Consider the following 19,098-nt stretch of genomic DNA (forward strand, 5'->3'; position numbering starts at 1 on the left):
CTCCAAACTCAGGGTGGAAAATAAATTCACACCATATCATCATACAGCAAGGCCCGAGATAGAAGAGTTCAAGAATCACAGAGAATACCCTCTAGGTGGCTGAGGAGCTGGTAGTCTCTACATCTAACATGCAAACTCCAATTGCACAGGAAAAGACAGCAAAGAGAGGTAGGGAAGAACAATCTTCACCTGCAAAAAAGGCAACAAGCCAAGGCTTCAAGGTTTTTCACAGGAAAAAGAAACAAAGAGTCTCTATGAATGTTGATTCACAGTCTAGTGAACAGTCTATACAATCTCCAACTCAGTCTACCACTTCTCATGAACAGCAGATAGTTCAAATTGTTGGAGTCATTCCAGAGAATAAAGAAGAAGACATCTTCCATGTCTTTAGTGAAATCAAAAGAAAGAATGAAGAATTGAAGTTGAATACTTACACCCAGTTCTGGAAGCATTCTTCCAGCTCTCAAGCAAGGCTTCTTTCAGTCTTTGACTCTGAGAAGGGGAAGATGCAAATGGCTTTCTTGCAGGCCCAAGTTCCTCAGCCTAGGACTGCAGCACAATACCAGAAACACACTTCTTTTGAGTTTAATGTTAAGGATGTGCATCCAATTGATCAAATTGAGATGCACAAACAAACTGGACAGATGATTGCTTCAACCTTGACAAACACTGCTATGAGTTTGTCAAAGATGCAGGTTACATTGGCCAACATTCAGTCACAATTAAAGTTGGAGAAGGTCTCCTCATTAGCAAAAGATACCAAGATTCAATCTTTGGAAAATCTAGTGCTAAGGATGGGATATGATCCCTCAAACATAAATGTTGCAGAGGAGCTCATTAAGAAAAAGAACACTGAGGTTGCAGCACTAAAGAAACAGCTGAAACTACCAACATTTGAGGATCCAATGGCCAAAGAAATCGAGGAGACAGAGACTCAAAAGTCAGATATGATGAAACTCATCATAGAACAGAATTTGCAAATAAAACAAATGGAGGAGCAGATGGAGAAATTGGTTAAGGAGAAGGAGGAAGCTATCAAGAACATTCAAACTTCAGTGGATGTAGTCTCTCTTGCAGCAGTTCCCATCACTACAGTTTCTACTACAGCCACTACATCAGCAACAGGTACAGCAGAAGGAGCTGAACAGATTACTGAAGTTGTTCAAAACCTATCTATCCAAACAGGAGAAATAAAAAACTAAAGGATGAACTCAAAGAGTTACGGCTTATGAAGTCTATATCAGACAATTCACACACAACAAACACAAACGGACTCAAACGCCAAGTGGAAATCTTGAAGAAAGAACTCATAGATTCTTTCATAGGAAACAAGTTGGGTTTAGCAAAAGAAATTCTGTGGGAAGAAATCACAGAGGCAATCAAGGAGATTTGGCCCTCCATTAAGATAATATTCAATCAAAAAGATCTCTTGGAGAAAGCTCAGGAAGCAGTGGAATCCATAACTAGGCAGCTGGAGGATATGCCAGAGATTGCCTCTGATATAATCAAATTTCTGAATTCCAAGGATGACTATGAGCTTGAGGAGTTAAGGATAAGTGACAGAACTGCAACAATATTAGAAGTAAAGAAGATTATCACTAAGAGAAATCTCAACCTTCAGCTACAAGAAAAGTGCAGCAATGTTAACAACATGGTTCAGAGATTCTTCAACAAAATTGAACCTTTGATCAGCAAAGGTTTACCTTCTATGATGGTTATTAATGATAAATTGATGCCAATTGAGGATTATGTCAAAAAGTTAACAGAGGTGGGCACCCATGCAGCTTCAGTAGCCAATGTCAAAGGATCAGCAACACCAGCTCTCATAGTAAAAACACTCAGGGATTCTTTCTTCATCCTAGATGAAATCAAGCATATATTTTTGGTAAAACCCACTTTTACTAAATATACCGAGACGTATGAAATCTACAGGAGGGTAACAAAGATTTCTATCCCAAATAAGAAACCCTAGGAAGAATTAACAGATTTACTTGATTAATGATTATTGAACAGCATTCAGTTTTTGAGGGAACAGTCAGCTAGCTTCAACCACTTTTCAACTTTTTCAATGATAGTCATCAAACAGCGCAGCACCAAAGCAGTGCCAGATCATTAGACAGTTTTATTTTTGATTGTGTAAATAATCTATTTTTGTAAAAGCAGTTTAGGATATTTTTCGTCCTACTATTGTATAAATAACTCTCTTCACGAGTTATTAAGGGTTGCACCCTTGAAGAAGCATTTCTAGACATCTGATGTAATTAATCTTTCTAGATCATTAATACGAAGCAAAGGATTTTGAATTCTGTTTTGCATAGTTTGTGTTTCCTGTAAGTGTTTCCAGTGTCATTCATTATGTTTTTCTTCATATACTTGTGTCTTGCAAAGATAACTAGGTAGGAGTAATTGTATTTCAATTTATTCCTATAAGCTTTCTGAAGTGATAATCTATAAAGAGAATGAATTAATGGACTGTTTGTTTAATTAATTCCCTCAAAATTAATAAATCATCAGCATCTTTTGTAAGCTCATGTGTATTTTCTCAAACCTGTAAACATAGTTTAAAGGTTTTCATACTTATGATTATCTAGCTTTCAATTTGAAAATTGTGGCAATCATATTACTTTTATGTTTTTGCTCATCATCATAAAAGCTATTTCACTGTGTAAATATTTATAGCAGCCCTCTACTGAGATATTGATATTATTCAAGAGGTTAGGCACATTAGTTCTATATCTGTTTCATCCATTGGTCTCCAAAATTAAAGCACAACCCCCAAAACAATTATCTTAGATTCTCTGGCATAATAGCTGACCATTATTATCTCAAAGGTACAACAGGGTGATCAGGGTGATGTTCAGTAGTGGAGCATTACTAAAGCACATTCCTCGCTAAGAGGGAGTGTTGACTTGGGGTAGCATCGGATTTGCTCTAGCCATGAAAATTGGTGGAGAGGTTAAAGCACATGAGATCTCCAAGACCCAGAAATTGTTTGGGGAAATTCCACCCGATTAGAGAGATATTAAAATAATTAATATTTTTAATGGGGTTCCTAAGTCTAAACTTAGGAAAATTAAAATATTGATGGATATTAACATAACACTGGGTGAGACCCGGATGCGGGTGTATTAACGCCATATTAATGGAGTGGCTCTCCCGCGCCGGCGCCTCGTCCTGCAGGTGGCAGGATCGCACACTCCTCCATGCTCTCCCGCGGATAAAGCAGGCTCACACAGGGTACCTGTTGATCACTTGGCATTCGGAATTTATTGCGCCCTTTGGTCGAGAAACTTCGCCTGAGGTTTTACTTATGGCTTCGTCGGTTCTCTCAACTATTATTTCCCTCTGGCCTCCCTGCCTTAGCTTGCCTCAGATTCTGCATTCCTGCAGTGCTCCGAATGCAACTTTGAATGTCTGGCTTCTGAATTTCAAGCGGCTCCCTTACTTCAGCACCTGCTTTGCTTCGGCCTGCTCCATATCCCCTTCAAGCTGTCTTGGCATCTTGACAATGGTGCGTCGCCGCGCTAGTTGTCACCGCGGTGGTAGTCGTGGAGGCTGTGGGCATTCTCAGCCTGCTCCCTCGCCTGATATTCCTCTGGCTCCTGCTTCCCCTCCCTCTGCTGGTGGTAAGCCTTTCCCACATAACTCTTTCCAAACCACCCATTTCAAATTTCAAAGTCGCCTCAATAAGCCTGTTCTCTCGGCCAGCATCACTGTAATCTTTGCGGAGGAAGAAGCTTGGCCTAGTGTCTCTGTGCATACCTCGGCAACGCAGTCTCAGGATGGGAGCGAGCAGCATGGGGAAGACGTTGGCAATGTGTTCAATTGCGGTGATATGCAGGCAGAGGGAAGTGTTCCTGATATCTTCAAGCCACCAGACGGCAACCTCCAGGGAGTCTCGGGCTCTGTTAACCCGGCGAGTTGTTCCGGTGGCATCCGGCGTTCGGTAGCTCTTCCAGGTGGCAGTGGTATAGATGCTGAGGACACTGAAGATGATTCATGGATGGGCAATGCATGCCCAGTGGAGGAGGAAGCTCAGGACCACGAAACAGTCGCTTGAAGCCTCCTGGGCCATTTTTGCTTCCCCAACTTTTCTCTCTGCTCTTCAAATCACTGTGCAATGCCTCTCTGGCTTTGTTAATGTCTTTTTGTATCAGGTCTTTGGGTATGCAGTTGTATCAAGTCTTTGGTTCTGCAGTTTTGCCTACGGTTATCTGGTCAGTATAGATAGCATGGTTACAGCCTTCCTTCTGACCTTTCTATGGTTTACCAACATGGTCAGTTCTCTTTGTATGGCTTTTGGGCTTTTTGTATCTGGTTTTCCCAACCCTGGGACAGTCTGTATGTACTGATGGACAGTTTCGGCTCTCCTTTGAGGTTTCGACCTCCTTGTAACTGTATTTTTACCACTTTTTAATAGAATTAGTCTTTACTTAGAAAAAAAAAATATAACACTGGGTGACAATGTTCCAAATGACATGGATCAAGCCAAATCTAATCTTAGTCATTGATTAGAGACTTAATCTCAGCCGTTGAAGACTCAACAAGAAAAGTATAAGAGGAGGATTGAGGGTCAGTTGGAGATCCACCAAGATTGATCAATCAGTTCGATTTTCTGGAGCGAGGTTTGCTGAGAAAATTCGAACAAGTAATCTAAGTTGCAGCGAGGGGCAATGATTGAGGAGGTTACGCAGAGCTAGCAGGAGCCACGCAGAGGGCCAGAGGGACTGCACAGAGGCTAGCAGGGCCTGCCTGGGTGACACAAAAGGCCAAAGAGCTGATGCAGAGGAGCAAAGGGCTAACGCAGAGGGTTCCAGAGCTACGTAGAGGCCAGGAGGGCTGACGCAGAGCCTCAGAGAAGCGTTGGAAGGATTTTCATGGAGAAGACTCACTGAATATCTGCTTCTGAAGAGAGGTATTACCGCCAAATAGAAATCTCTATTGGGTGAGCCAGTTTGGCACCCTCGTTGTACTCAAGAAAGCTACTTAATAATAAAACCCTCAGAACTGCTGCATCGGTTTTCCCAAGTTGGGTTTTTCCGGGGATGATTGTCCCAAAATAATGGTGTCCCTTGTGTGTTTATCTGTTATTTCAGTTGATGATCTATAGATGAGTTGAGACTGCATTTGTGTTTATTTTCAGTATTTATATGGATAAATAACTTGTTAAGGAATAAACAAGTAGGTGAAATAAATTATAAACCAGATAATGCAAGAAGAATTTCTAACGGGTTAGACGGATGACCTAGCAGGGCCTGCCTAGGTGACACAAAAGGCCAAAGAGCTGATGCAGAGGAGCAAAGGGCTAACACAGAGGGTTCCAGAGCTTTGTAGAGGCCAGGAGGGCTGACGCAGAGCCTCAAAGAAGCGTTGGAAGGATTTTCATGGAGCAAACTCGCTGAATATCTGCTTCTGAAGAGAGGTATTACCGCCAAATAGAAATCTCTATTGGGTGAGCCAGTTTGGCACCCTAGTTGTACTCAAGAAAGTTATTTAATAATAAAACCCTCAGAACTACTGCATTGGTTTTCCCAAGTTGGGTTTTTCTGGGGATGATTGTCCCAAAATAATGGTGTCCCTTGTGTGTTTGTCTGTTATTTTAGTTGATGATCTATAGATGAGTTGAGACTGCATTTGTGTTTATTTTCAGTATTTATATGGATAAATAACTTGTTAAGGAATAAACAAGTAGGTGAAATAAACCAGATAATGCAAGAAGAATTTCTAACGGGTTAGACTTATAAATTTCAACAGTACATGGTGGGAAACAAGTTTCGGGTGAAGACAGACCACAACAGCCTCAGATTCTTCTTGGAGCTGAAGCAGCTACAGGAGAGGCAACAAAAGTGGGTGAGAAAGCTTTAGGCATACGACTTTGACATTGAGTATGTCAAGGGTAAACACAATGTGGTAGCTGATGCGTTCTCCAGGAGGCTAGCCACCATTTCATTGATAAGCATTGCGCCAAATTGGAGGGCGCAATTGCTAGTAGAGTCTTCGAAGGACCGATTTGCATGTGAGGTCCTTGATGGTGCAGTGACGAATAACCTATATAGGGTGATGAACGAGTTGATTTACTTTCGGGACCAGATTTATTTAGTGCCCAACTCTCAGTTGAGGGAGAAGATCATGCAAGCTGCCCATCACTCACTGTTAGCAGGGCATCAGGGCTTTACCAAGACATATAGGGCTATCAAGGAGAACTTGCATGGAGGGACCTTAAGGATGATGTTCTGAGGCATGTCCGGGAGTGTGATGTGTGCCAAAGGAACAAGGGTGAGCAGACACACCCTGTTGGGTTGCTACAGCCTCTTCCTATCCCTGAGAAAAAATGGTAGAGCATATCGATGGATTTTATTACCAGGTTTCCCACAGTCCAGGGCAAGGACTGCCTTTACGTGGCGAAAGATAGATTGATGGAGTTTGCCCACTTCTTCACTATTTCAGCCCAGTTTTCGGCCTCACAAGTGGCTGAACTGTTTTTCAGGGAGGTATTTCAGCTTCATGGTCTTCCGAAGACCATTGTCAGTGATCGGGACAGCAAGTTCATGGGGGGATTTTGGCAAGAGTTGTTTCGACTGGTGGGCACAGAGCTCACCCCGAGTACTAGTTACCACCCCCAGACTAATGGGAACATGGAGATAATCAACAAATGGCTAAATGGCTACCTATGCAACTATGTGACGGGCCATCAGTGTGCATGGATGCGGTGGTTGCATTTGGGCGAGTACTCCTACAAAACAACATACCACATGTCCATAGGTATGCCCCCATTCAGAGCTTTGTATGGTTATGATTCATTATCTTTCACCGACATGATGTTTGGAGACAGCGAGGCCCCTAGGGCCAAGGATTGGATTCAGGAGAGCCAAGATATCATGCAGGCTCTCAAAGATAACCTACAGACTGTGCAGAAACAGAAAAAACTCTACGCAAACAGAGGTTGAGTAGAAAGGCCGTTTGAGGTTGGGGATTTGGTCTTCCTGAGACTTTAGTGGTATAGACAGTTGACACTCAAACAGAAGGAGAACAAAAAGCTCAAGCCCTTCTTTTATGGGTCGTACAGAGTCACTAGGAGAGTTGGGGAGGTCACATATGAGTTGGAGTTACCCCCGGGGAGCCGAGTTCAAAACATTTTCCATGTGTCTTGCCTGAAAAAGGCATTGGCTCAACGGGTGATAGCAACTACAGAGCTACCACCCACGGATGATGAGGGGCACTTAGTTCTAGAGTTGTAGGCTATTCTGGACAACCGTGAGAGACACTTGCGGAACAAGATCATCAAAGAATATTTTATCAGATGGAGTTATTTACCTGATGAGGATGCCACTTGGGAGGGAGAGCAAACACTTCAGCATCCTTCATTACAGTTCCTTGAATAAAAGCAACATCTTGTCGGGGAGGATAGTGATATTCCCACTTAGCAATATTGCTAAGGGAAAATATCAATTTTCCCATTTTGTCTTATTTTGCATTTGTACTCAGGAAAAGTGGGTTATGGGGCCCCACTTTAATTTTGAAGCTAAGGAAAGGCCCAAACATTAGAGAAAGGAAACAAAATCGAAGTGCTAGCGGAAGGTGGGATCCACTCATGGAGAAATACGGCCCCCCTATGAAATACACACCCCTTGGAGGGAAAATGATAGGGAGTTCGATGGTTGGGCCCACATGGGCAATTGGGAGGCACATTGACAAATGAGAAGGCACTCATTTTTGGTATTCTTGATCAATTGAGCATTTACCTTGACTAGCACACTTGACTTGGAGGCCAAGTCTGCATGTGTTGTTGAGCACAAGAGATTTTCAGGCGAGAATCTCACCCCTTGCTTCGGTGAACTTCCAGGGAATCTTCAGCCCTCGGAGGGAATTCCATCAGTTTCAAATCGATCCAGGGGCATTTCAATGTGTTCTTGGGGCAGCTTCAACAGAGACAGCATAGGCCTGTGCAGTCCCTTTCCTTGCCACGCGTGGGACATAGAGAGGAGGTTGATTTTGGGGCTGAGATTGTGGGAGTAGATCGGAAGGGAGTTTTTCTGAGTTTATCAGCCATTTTGGGAGCATTTGGCAGCCTTATTTACAGGTGGGTTGAAATACCCAGCAGTTGGAGAAGCTAAGCAAAATTGAGCCGAAATTCCAAGATCAACAATTGGCCAATAATCAATTCCTTCGTGGGTTTTTGTGGGTTATTTGTGGAGAGCCTGGAATTAATTTCCCAAAATTTTCTGAGCACTAGGTCAGGGCAGAGATTTTTTAGGACAGCCACATTGCATGTTAGAGCAGCTGATTTCATCACCTGGACATTGTTAGCTTACCTTGGGCAAGCCCAGGGGCATGCTTTCTGATCTTACCTTTGTACCCAGCAATTATATCAATAAAATGGCTCAACTCAGCGCAGTTTATGGAGATTTCTGGGTGTTTAATGTGTTGTATTTTTTGTGTGTGTTGTTGCTATGTTTGTTTTGTTATTCATTGTAAATTTCCACTAGGAATATTACATCTTGGCAATGTGAGATGTATCATGAGGTAAGTGTTTTGATGCCTATCGGCACTTACCAGCCATTTAATTTATAGGGCTTCGCTGGTGTAGTATAGAGTCAAAATGGTTACCACTGCCAACATGCCTCTACACACAAGCGCATGCATGGGTCTCAAAATATCAGAAAACTATTGCTCCAATCTGGTCTAGTTTAAAAAATGTGATTGAGGCTGATGACAGTCACAATTTTAATTTATATCCTAATTTTCTAGTTGAGAAAATCTGCTTGCAGGAGGGAGAGATTATTAGCCATGAGATATTCGTAATTTTAATTTATGTCACAGTTGTAAGTAATAAAATAATATTAATATGATATATAAAAAATTTCATATAAAATTTAATTTTGTTATTTGTTATTATAAAGTTAAGTTTCATTCATGTGTGTGTGTGTGTGAATTTTATCAAATATTTCCAATATGACAGTTTTTTTATAGAATTTCATTGTTGTTGAATTTGAACACAAACACTAACCAGGTAACTTAGGAAACACCTGTAAATTTGCTGATGTATGATGTCACACTAAGACATTAATGGAACAAATGCAGGATCAAGACAGCATCTGTTATTCATGTGTTGTATTCTTTCTGTTCTATGATAAAAATATTCAAAGACAGAATCTCATTAAATATGTGTAAATGCTGTTAAACAAATGTTCTAAAATGAATAGCTGCAGAGAATATGATAATTATTTTACAATATAAAATAAACTTATACGACTTTTGCTCACAATACATAGTAGTCGCAGAAACAAAACAAAACAAAAAACTAGAATGCTAGCATAAAGCCATTTCTGCAGTTCCAAATTGAAAACCAAAATGTTTGAGAAAATACAAAATCTTATGGATTACCTTGCATTCTAGGTTCCACAGAAACAGCTTCATCCTGGAAACAGTATCATTTGTATAAGCAAATTATTCACCTACTTTCAATACTAATTTTCAATGATTGAAAATTTAAAAGGATAATTAATTTACAGGAATCATATATAGGAAATCAAAGTTAATCTATAACAAAGAAGGTCCTAAATTTAGATAATTACAGAAGCAGTTGTAACTTGATACTCAAGTTCCTCTTAAAACTGCCGACAAATATTCTGAAGGAAAAAGGAATAAATAAAATCCAAGATTGATTCTCAAAGCTTTGGTAATCTTTTTGTATGGTGGTTTTCAAGATCACTAGGAAATAATCATAAGAGTTGGCAAATTCTTTTTAAATTAATGATGTAGGTGCACACAAACATGCACTTGCACGCACAGAAATGCAAGCCTGTGATAAATAATTGAAAGAATATAATACTTAATGTGAGCCATTATATGTTTAAACTGTTTATGTTCACCCTTACATTACCCTTGATGTCTTGTAGATCCATAGGGCTCATGCCTTGCACACACTCCAGATGTTAGAGGCCCACATGAATCATCTGGGTGCGATGGTAAGAAGAAAAGGTGGGGCCATATGTAAAGATACAGAAACTACAAATTTTCCATATATATATATATATATATAAGTAAAAAGAGAAAGGGTGAATAGAACAGAAATTTTATTCAACTAACCATCGACGAGACCAACTGACCTATGGGACCAAGATGCTTATATACAGTGCCATCTTAAGGCTGTGCCAATATCCTCCAGCTAAGTTAGTCTAGATTAAAAGGATTGCATAAAGCATTGCAAGAAGGGAGAGAAAAGAAAGATAGAATAAGATAATTTTGTTAATGTCCAACTAATGACCACTGAAGTAGGTCAATGGTACTGCCAAATACAATGATGTTGATACAAAACCAGAGCTCATAGACAGCTCCTATAAAGAAGAAACAAGATGCATAAAGCAAAGTTAAATGCTGATCTAGGCTGAAGCATGAAAACAGAACTCCAGAGCAGATATGAAAAGAAGTACAAAGAGCACGGATCCCAAAACTGGAAAGCCCAAGAAACCAGCATATCAAGGACCACAAGAATTAGCTCGCATAACATTTGAGGCCAAGTAGAGGTCAACCTCTGCTGGGGCCTGGGTGATTTCATTTGGCTGTCAAAGTGGAATCTGGACTGACAATGGCACTGAGGTCTTCGAGAAGGTGTGATAATCTGTAATGTTACTAAGTCAGAATATAAGTGATATTCTAAACAAATAAACAATGCATCAGCATAACATTAAAAACATCCATTATACACCCATAAAACACTGTAAATCTGGAACTGCTTAGCCATATATTATAAAATCTGAGAGCATAGGTACAATATAAATGAGATGGTACACTTGGGCTTGTCATAAAGACAAGCTGGACCGAACCCAGGTGATGGAGTAGCTGAGCTGAAGGCTTCCCAGTTGCTGCACCACTCTGCACTGTGTTGTCCCAGTAACACTGTTGTCCTGCTGAACTTCGACCTGCTGTAATGTGCTCAAAAACCGCCCAGAAAATTATATCCTTTCAGCCTTAGACTCCTTGGACAAAACCCAGAGAAACCCAGAAGCGAATTTCTCTGGTTTTGACTTTAGATTTTCGGCCTCCTTGGAGCCTCTCCCAAGCTATCGCTGCCAAACTCGAATTGCAGGAAACAACTTGCAAATCCCTCTAAAAACACCCCAAGAATGTTGGGTTCACCTGTGATGACTATCTCCTTGCTCCTCGGATGATCCTTGGCCCGGATGACTGCTCTCCTAAGCACCACGATTTTGCTGCCGAGGTCTCTGCACAATCCCTCTGCCCAAAAATTCGTACTGCTGTAACCCCTGACTGGTTCGCTGTGAAACTCACTGAAATTGTCCTCAACCAACAGCCTTCCCAGCTCTCGAAACTCCTAGCAAGCTATGGACTTCCCAGCAGGCTCAATCCCCTTCTGCATGTTTCTGGCTGCCCAGAAAACATGCAGTCTCCTTTGTGTGGCTAGATGAAGTGTATGTTAATGTTGGAACCCCTAAAATCTTTGTGGAACATCCTCCCTAGAGCGGGCACGGATAGTCCCCCGAAGTAGAGGTCGAATCTCCCCTACAGAAGATCCGTGGCTAAACAGCTGGTAGACTCGCTAAGCAAAAGAGCATACAAAGATAAGTTTGTTTGTAAAATGATCAAGAAGCTGCAAAATGAGAGCTTCTTCCTCTTTTATCACCTTGGGTCCCCTTAGCCTCTTGTGGGCCCCTCCTTCCACTAATTCGATTCCCTCCAACGCATGCAATGGCCAAGTTCGAATTATTCATGTGGGTGGCCCCCACATTCCACTAGCTGCCAGAAATAAAGTCAATTTGCCTATAGTTCCTAAGTCCTGCGTGTGGGGTCCTCCTCTTCATCCAAAAATGATGCCAAAATTGTGTAGCTCCACCCCGTGACTAATACATTTGAGAAGGGACATGACATAATCCCACGAGCCTACATAGATCTGGAATTAGAGCCAAGCCTGCAATCTCTCAGTGCTCTTGGCAAAATTGCACACTGTAACAAAGGAAGTAACCTCTGAAGAGGAGACTAGTATAGGAGGTGGTCAAAGAGTATGGGAGCTAAGCTTGAGAGCCTCCTACATGTATAAGGCCAAGCATCTCTAGTCAAAGTGACTAAGGAAATTGGAGGGGTTGTGACTCCCTGAAAAAGGCAATGGAACATCCATTAGATCTCGTAGTATATGGGGGAACTGCAAGATGAACCTGCACAACTAACAAGTCCTATGACTTGTCGAGTTGGTGCTCCACCTACATCTAAAGTCTATGCAAACCTACTTTTAATTGGCCCAAAAGTACAAAGAGTATGTGTCCAAGTCATCAAGTGTAGGGAGGCCAGACAATGAGTTTGTCTCTTAGTTCCATAAGTGCTCAGTGTAGAAACCCATCATTGAATGTAACCTACCCGATGCCTTTATTCAAGTAATCTAAATGAATTTCCTTTATATGTTGTTCCAAATTATCATAATTAATTATTTCCTAGTATGTAGAAGGTGACCCACAACGTCAAGAAAGTATCTAAATGGCAAAAGTCGATAATGGATAGAGGGACTATCTATTTGCATATAAGACTGTGGCAAAGAAGAAGGGACGACAATCTCTCATTTAAGGTCCAGTTAGACTCTCACAAACAAATCCCACAAACTTCGAAACCATAGAGAACTATGGTTCATATGAGTGTGTCCATGAGAGATATCTCGGACAAAACATCTTGAAAATGGCATCAATAGTACTTTTTCTCGAGAAGGGCGAGGAGCAAGTAGCCCTTATTGACCCGAGGATAAAGAGCATGCCTCAGACTAGAATGAGGACCCAAGAATTGCATCCCAAAGTAAGTGCCAATGTTGGTAATCTCAGTGACCTCTCCTTTGAAAAATAAATGATATTCCAAAAGAACCTTCTTTGACCCATTGAAAATCATGACCTTCGTTTTACTCAAGTTGATCTTCAACTACCAAAGGCCACAGGACAAGGCTAATGCATCTAGTTGTCTCTACAAGTCCTCTTAGGATGATAACAATGGGATCACATCATCAAGCAAAAAAACTATCAAAACCAAGTGATGAAGGCACCCATCTAGATACACGCATGAAGGAAAAACTCCACCTCATCAATCCATATCCCAAACAAGGAGAGCAAAGAAGACATCCCTACTTGACCCCAATAGTACTACTAATAAAGTCGAATACGCCATGACTTGTGTGAAGATGACCAATGACCAAATCATACAAATGCATTATGGTGGTCAGTAAGGTTTTGAAGATGTCAATGGCTCTAAGCCTCTAGAAAAGGGTCGCTCTAGGCATGGAGTCAAAAACTTTATGAAAACCTATGAAACAACAAGAAACTTTCAAAGGGAAAACTCTCGCCTCTTCAATAATAGCAAAAAGAGTGAGAATATGGTCAATGGTATAGTGAGATGGATCCTCTAGCTCATAGATTTCTCCATGCAAGATCCTCAAATCATTAAATGAAAGAATGGTAGCATATAGCTACGAGAACATGTTGCAAACCACAATAGCTTTCTAGTTGTTGGGATCAGAGTTGTAATCACATTTGTGGATAAGGTGAATGACGTGTTTGGACCAAGTATGTGGGAAACCTATGTGAAAAACATGGTTGAATAAATTAGCCGAGTGATCATCAAGAGCGTGAAGATCGTGATTGAATAGATCATCTTCAAAACCCTCGTCATATATAACGTTGTTGGTGTTCATTACTCTAACCGCCTCCTAGATGTCTTGATAAGAAGTTCAGTAGCAAACAGGGGGAGATGACTAGGATTAGGTGTTTCCCATGGAATTGAGTTCAAGGTCAAGTTGGAGGGGGGGAGTGGCAAGGAAAGATGGTATGCTAGAAGTTTTTGAGAGAATGTATGAGAGAACTGCTCAATTCACATCTCTTTTGCGAAATAGAGAGAGAGAGAGAGAAAATCTTAAAAGGTGTTTCTTGTGGCAAAGGAAGCAGCAATAGGAACTATTATCTCAACATTTAGTTAGCCTAGTACAAAGCCCCACTAAGCAAATCTAGACCTTATGGGAAAAAGAGATCGACCACCACTATCACCTTAGCATCCTTTCTCCAGCTATTTAGTGGTGAATTGAATCCCACAAGGGAGGCTTCCCTCTAAAGATCACCTAAAGGTATTTAATAAAGGAGGATTTAAGGTGATGTGAGATCTAATGATTTGGGAGAGGTATTGAAAAAGCCTAGAAAGGCTAAGATATGATTTACCAAAGTTCAAGTACACTTTCCTATCACCTCCTAGATAGATTAGTGAGCTATAATAAGTTAGGGTTGAGAAATATTCAATAATATGGCATGCAATGTCACATAACAGCTAGAACAAATAGCTCCTTAAACATATATCAATAAAGGATTAAGGCTATCAATTAGGTAAATACGTTTTAGGGTAAGCAAGTGAGCTTTTATGATTGAAACATGTATAAAACAACAATACAAGAGATGACATCATCCCTAACTACAAGTCTTTACCATGAACTAAAACTAGATTTTGTCTTTTTCAAGTTATTAAATGGAAACACTATTAAGAGGGCAATAACACATCCAAATAAATTGTTATAGGTATAATTTCAAGAAAAACACTAGCCCTAATCCTAACTCTTACCCTAGATACCTAAAAATTAGAGAGAAAGTATGTATAAAGGATCAACACCTACTAGACTAGTGCTTTGATCTAATTGGGCAATGGAGTCCTTTAGGGTAAACTCTATGAACATGACTGTAATATCCCTTTAAAATTATTTGGCTAGAATTTTAAGAAATTTGCTGCAGAAAAAATACACCATGAATTTCTTTCCCAAAGACATGATAAAATTGCACAATTTTACACGATAAAATTACCAACACGTCAAATAATATTTTCAAATGTAAAAGCCTAGAAATTAGAAAGATGTTGTAATGAAAATGAGATTAACTCCAACAGATTATAGAAAACACATATAAAAATCAGAGACACAATATTGGCAGAAAAAGGCTGAAGCCTCATGCTTCTTCATGTATTATCTCTCATTCATACATTGTTATAAATAAATAGATGAGAGACAGTGTTCTCAAGATAGTGCGTGCTATCTTAGACACCTTTGGTTGAGATAATTTCTCCTTTGGTTGAGATAATTTCTCACCAGACACACCAATATAGGAGTTACCTAAACTAACTCCTATCTTAGAGGAACAACCCAAGAGTTAGGCACAAATTCCTAACTTGGAATTTTTAATTAATTAATTTTTGGATTTATTATTGTTTTATGAGAGAGTCTAACATGTTGCGACTTCGACTATATTTTATTAATGACATTCTCTCGAGGAAATTTACATAAATATTTTGAAGCAAAAACTAGGGAATGACTCCTGAAAATTCTTTCTATAGTTCCTTGTTGATTTGGCCCTTCAATGATCAATTCAACCCCCTTGATGGACAAACTTGACCCACCTGAAGATGAGCAATGTGGACTTCACAATTCATCCCTCTTAGATAATAAAGCTCGTTCCCCTTCACTAGATCAATTTGGCCTTCCTCTTTATGGATTAACTCAAACTCCTAAGGCACACAATTTCCAGCGTCACTGATTAATTAATCTCGGCTTCTACACTAGGGTTTCATTCAGCGCTTCAGTAATAATCATTTCAGACCCTCTAGTAGATCAATCCTCTCTATGTAAGGCAATATGCTCCTAATATGTCATTGACGCAGCCCTCTTGCTCAAGGAATTCGACCTTCATGAAAAAATGGAGAAATACCAATTCGGCCCCTGAGATATTAATTTTCCAGAAGTGGACTCGTCCTCCAGTCAATTCACTCGGCCCCTTTGATGCTCAATAATTTGGTCACTTTTTCACAGATCAATTCACTTCCTGGAAATTAACTTGGCCCTTGCAAGCAAAGATGAATTCGGACTCCTGATAATACAACAATTTGGCTCTTCTTCTGATGGATCAGCGACTTCCTCAAAGCATGATTCAGTGTCCCTGCAAAATCAAATAATCAACTAGAGTGGATTTACAACCACCGAATTTGACTGCCACTAGCTAGGGTGTATATTTCAACACATAAGTTGGGAAATTTCGAGGGTTTCTCCCTCACTTTGCAAGTTGCTCGAGATCCCTATCAATTCACCAATAATTCTTCACATGTCCCCCTTGAGTCTCCTTCTCTTCTCTTCTTTTTTATAACATTTTCCTCCTTTGAAAACCGTGGGTGGTAAGCAAAAACATTGGGTCACTTTATTTTCCTAAAGTGACTTTTTACCACCATTATTAAATTATTTTTTAATTTATTCTGTTGATACTCTTTGTTGTCAATAGCCCATGGGATCCAGATAGGCTATGACTTTGAACTCTTCATGCTTCTAAGGATTGGAAAGGGGCATTACAGTCCTCCGTTCCCAAATTTGCTTGTCCTCGAGCAACTGCAAGCTAGAGTGTTGGACCACATGTTCACCTTCCCATGTAGCACCTTCTACTGCCAAGCCCTTCCATCAAATTAAATACTCTTAAATGACTCTACTCCTCAACTTCCTCTCCCTCACGTCCATGACCTCTTCTGGAATGAGGACCAATTTCCCTTCCTCATCAAGTGGTGGAAGCTTTGTTGTGGCCTTGATTTGTTGTCCCAACACCTTTTTAAGGCAAGATACATGGGAAATATTGTGAATTTTGCTCTCTTCTATTAGTTCTAATTCATAAGAAATCTCTCCAACATTCCTAATCACTTTGTAAGATTCATAAAATCGTTGCTTCAATTTCTTAGATCCACTCTTCTTTAAGGATGATTGTTTATATGGTTGAAGTCTCGGGAAAACAAGATCCCCCTCCTGGAAGTTGTGCTCCACCCTATTGTGATTTGCATACACCTTCTGCTGACTTTGGGCTATCTATATGTTCTCCTTCAAGATTCTAAGGATATCCCGACTCTCTTGCAACCAATCCATGGCCATTGGTGCCATGTTGTCTCCTAGTGCCATCTCAATGAATGTGGGAGCATCATACCCATACAATGCTCTGAAAGGAGTCATCCTAATAGACATATGGTAGGTGGTGTTATAACAGTACTCACCCAAGTGCAACCACCTAATCCAAGTTTTTTGTTGCCTGGCCACATAGTTCCTCAAATATCCTTCTACCCACTTGTTGACGATCTTTGTCTCATTGTCTGTCTATTGATGATAATTAGTACTCGGGATCATCATCGTGCCAAACAATCTAAATAGTTCCTACCAAAATGCGCGAAGGAATCTGCTATCTTAGTCATTGACAATGTGTTTGGGAACTCCATGCAATCTGAAGATATCTCAAAAGAATGTCTCTACCACCTTTGTTGTTGAGTAGTCAAAAGATATGGCCATGAAATTTGCAAATTTTGTTAGTATATCCACCACCATGAAGATATAATCTCTCCCTTGTACCTTCGAAAGCCCTGTAATTAAATCCATCAAAATGTTTTCCCATTTTTTATGTGGGATCGACAACATGTGTAGTAGTCATGTTGGATGGGTCTACTCTGTTTTATTCTGCTGGCAAATAGAAAATTTTGTTACATGTCTCCAAACATCCCCCTTGAGGCCCTTCCACCTAAATATCTCTCGTGCCTGCCTGCATGTTTTGAAGAATCCTAGGTTTTCTAACTAGGGGTGAGTCATGGATAGCCCTTATGATCCCCTCCTTGCGCTGCAACTCTGGGACCAAGAATATCCTCCCTTTGTAAAAGATAATGTCGCTGATGACCCTATACCTATCATCCAAAACTACTCCATCCAACAACTCACATGCAAATTTATTCTTAGACTACTCAACTAGTAGGAGTGTCTTCCAATCATTGTTGATCTCTATAAAGAAACATGTTATTTGTTGCCTAGAGAGGGCATCAGCCACCATATACTTATTCCCCTTCACATACTCGATGTCGAAGTCATAGGCTTGAATTTTGTTGACCCATTTCTATTGTCTCTCGTTGAGATCCTTTTGCTCTAAAAAGTATCTCAAGATGTTGTGGCCTGTCTTGACCACGAACCTTCCTCCCACCAAACACTGCCTGAACTTTGTTAGTGCGTGCATTATGGCTAACATCTCCTTCTCATATATCGAGTAGAGCCTCTTTGGCTCCCTTAGCTTCTGATTCTTGAAAGCTATTGGATGCCCATATTGCATCAGTATTGCCCCTATGCCTTCCCCTAAGGCAATGCAATATAAAACAAAGGGTCATGAGAAGTCTGAAAGTGCGAGAAAGGGACACAAGCTCATTACTTCCTTGCACCTTTCAAAAGTGTGTTGCACTTCTTATGTTCGTCGAAAAGCCCCTTATTCATCATATTTGTTAGGGGTGCCACCATTTGAGAGTAGCCCTTGAAAAATCGCCAATAGTAATTGCATATCCCCATGAACCCCCTCAATTTCGTGAGGTTCTTGGGTGTTGGCCACTCAATTATAGCTCGAATCTTTTCCTGGTGGACTTGCACTCCTTCTATGTGATGATGTGCCCAAGATACAAAATCTTTGCCATTCCAAACTCACACTTGGACTCCTTGGCAAAGAGAGATTGCTCCTCTAATATACTTAACACCTCTTCTAAGTGTCTCAAGTGCTCCTCCCAAGTTCTGCTATAAATGAGGAGATCAACAAAGAAAACTAGAATAAACTTTCGTAGTTGTTGTTAATTTTCTTAGGGTTAGATTGTTTTTTGCTTTAGATAATTGAATTTACAAACCTTTCATCATTTACATGTTGCATTCACCCCATAATATCGTAACATCATAAGCAATTATGTACAAAGAACAATAACATTAACAATGCAGCGAAACAATTAAGAACAGTAGAAGAAAAGCATGCACAAATAGAGACACCATGATTTAGGTCAGAGACCAAGGCAAAACCCCACTAGAGGAAAACCCAACCAGATTCTTCTTCTATTAGATATTCATCAATTGTTCAGCTGAGATACAAAGTACAATGAGACACATCAATCATATTAGGCCACCTAGAGCCAACCACAGATCATACATGATCCTCATATCTCAACCAACATATACATCATTGCAATGTCATAGGAGTTCTGCCATCCCTGTTATAAAACCATAAATCAAAGTGTCACTGCCATATACCAAAGATCATAATT

General features: G+C 40.3%; 1 protein-coding gene across 2 annotated transcripts in view; it reads right to left on the reverse strand.

Annotated features, from left to right (window-relative positions):
* The window catches only part of TPR8 (Tetratricopeptide repeat (TPR)-like superfamily protein), a 386,981-nt gene that overhangs the window by 222,086 nt on the left and 145,797 nt on the right, over positions 1-19,098 (reverse strand). For both annotated transcript variants that reach the window (XM_089416017.1, XM_089416016.1), the window contains exon 3: positions 9,385-9,418. In XM_089416017.1, the coding sequence (XP_089272143.1) occupies positions 9,385-9,418 (34 nt within the window). The remainder of the gene's footprint in view (positions 1-9,384; positions 9,419-19,098) is intronic.

This window comes from Pinus tabuliformis, chromosome 3_2 (genome assembly GCF_031772625.1).
Source record: "Pinus tabuliformis cultivar Carrire ecotype Pingquan chromosome 3_2, CPIR1, whole genome shotgun sequence".
NCBI lineage: Eukaryota > Viridiplantae > Streptophyta > Pinopsida > Pinales > Pinaceae > Pinus > Pinus tabuliformis.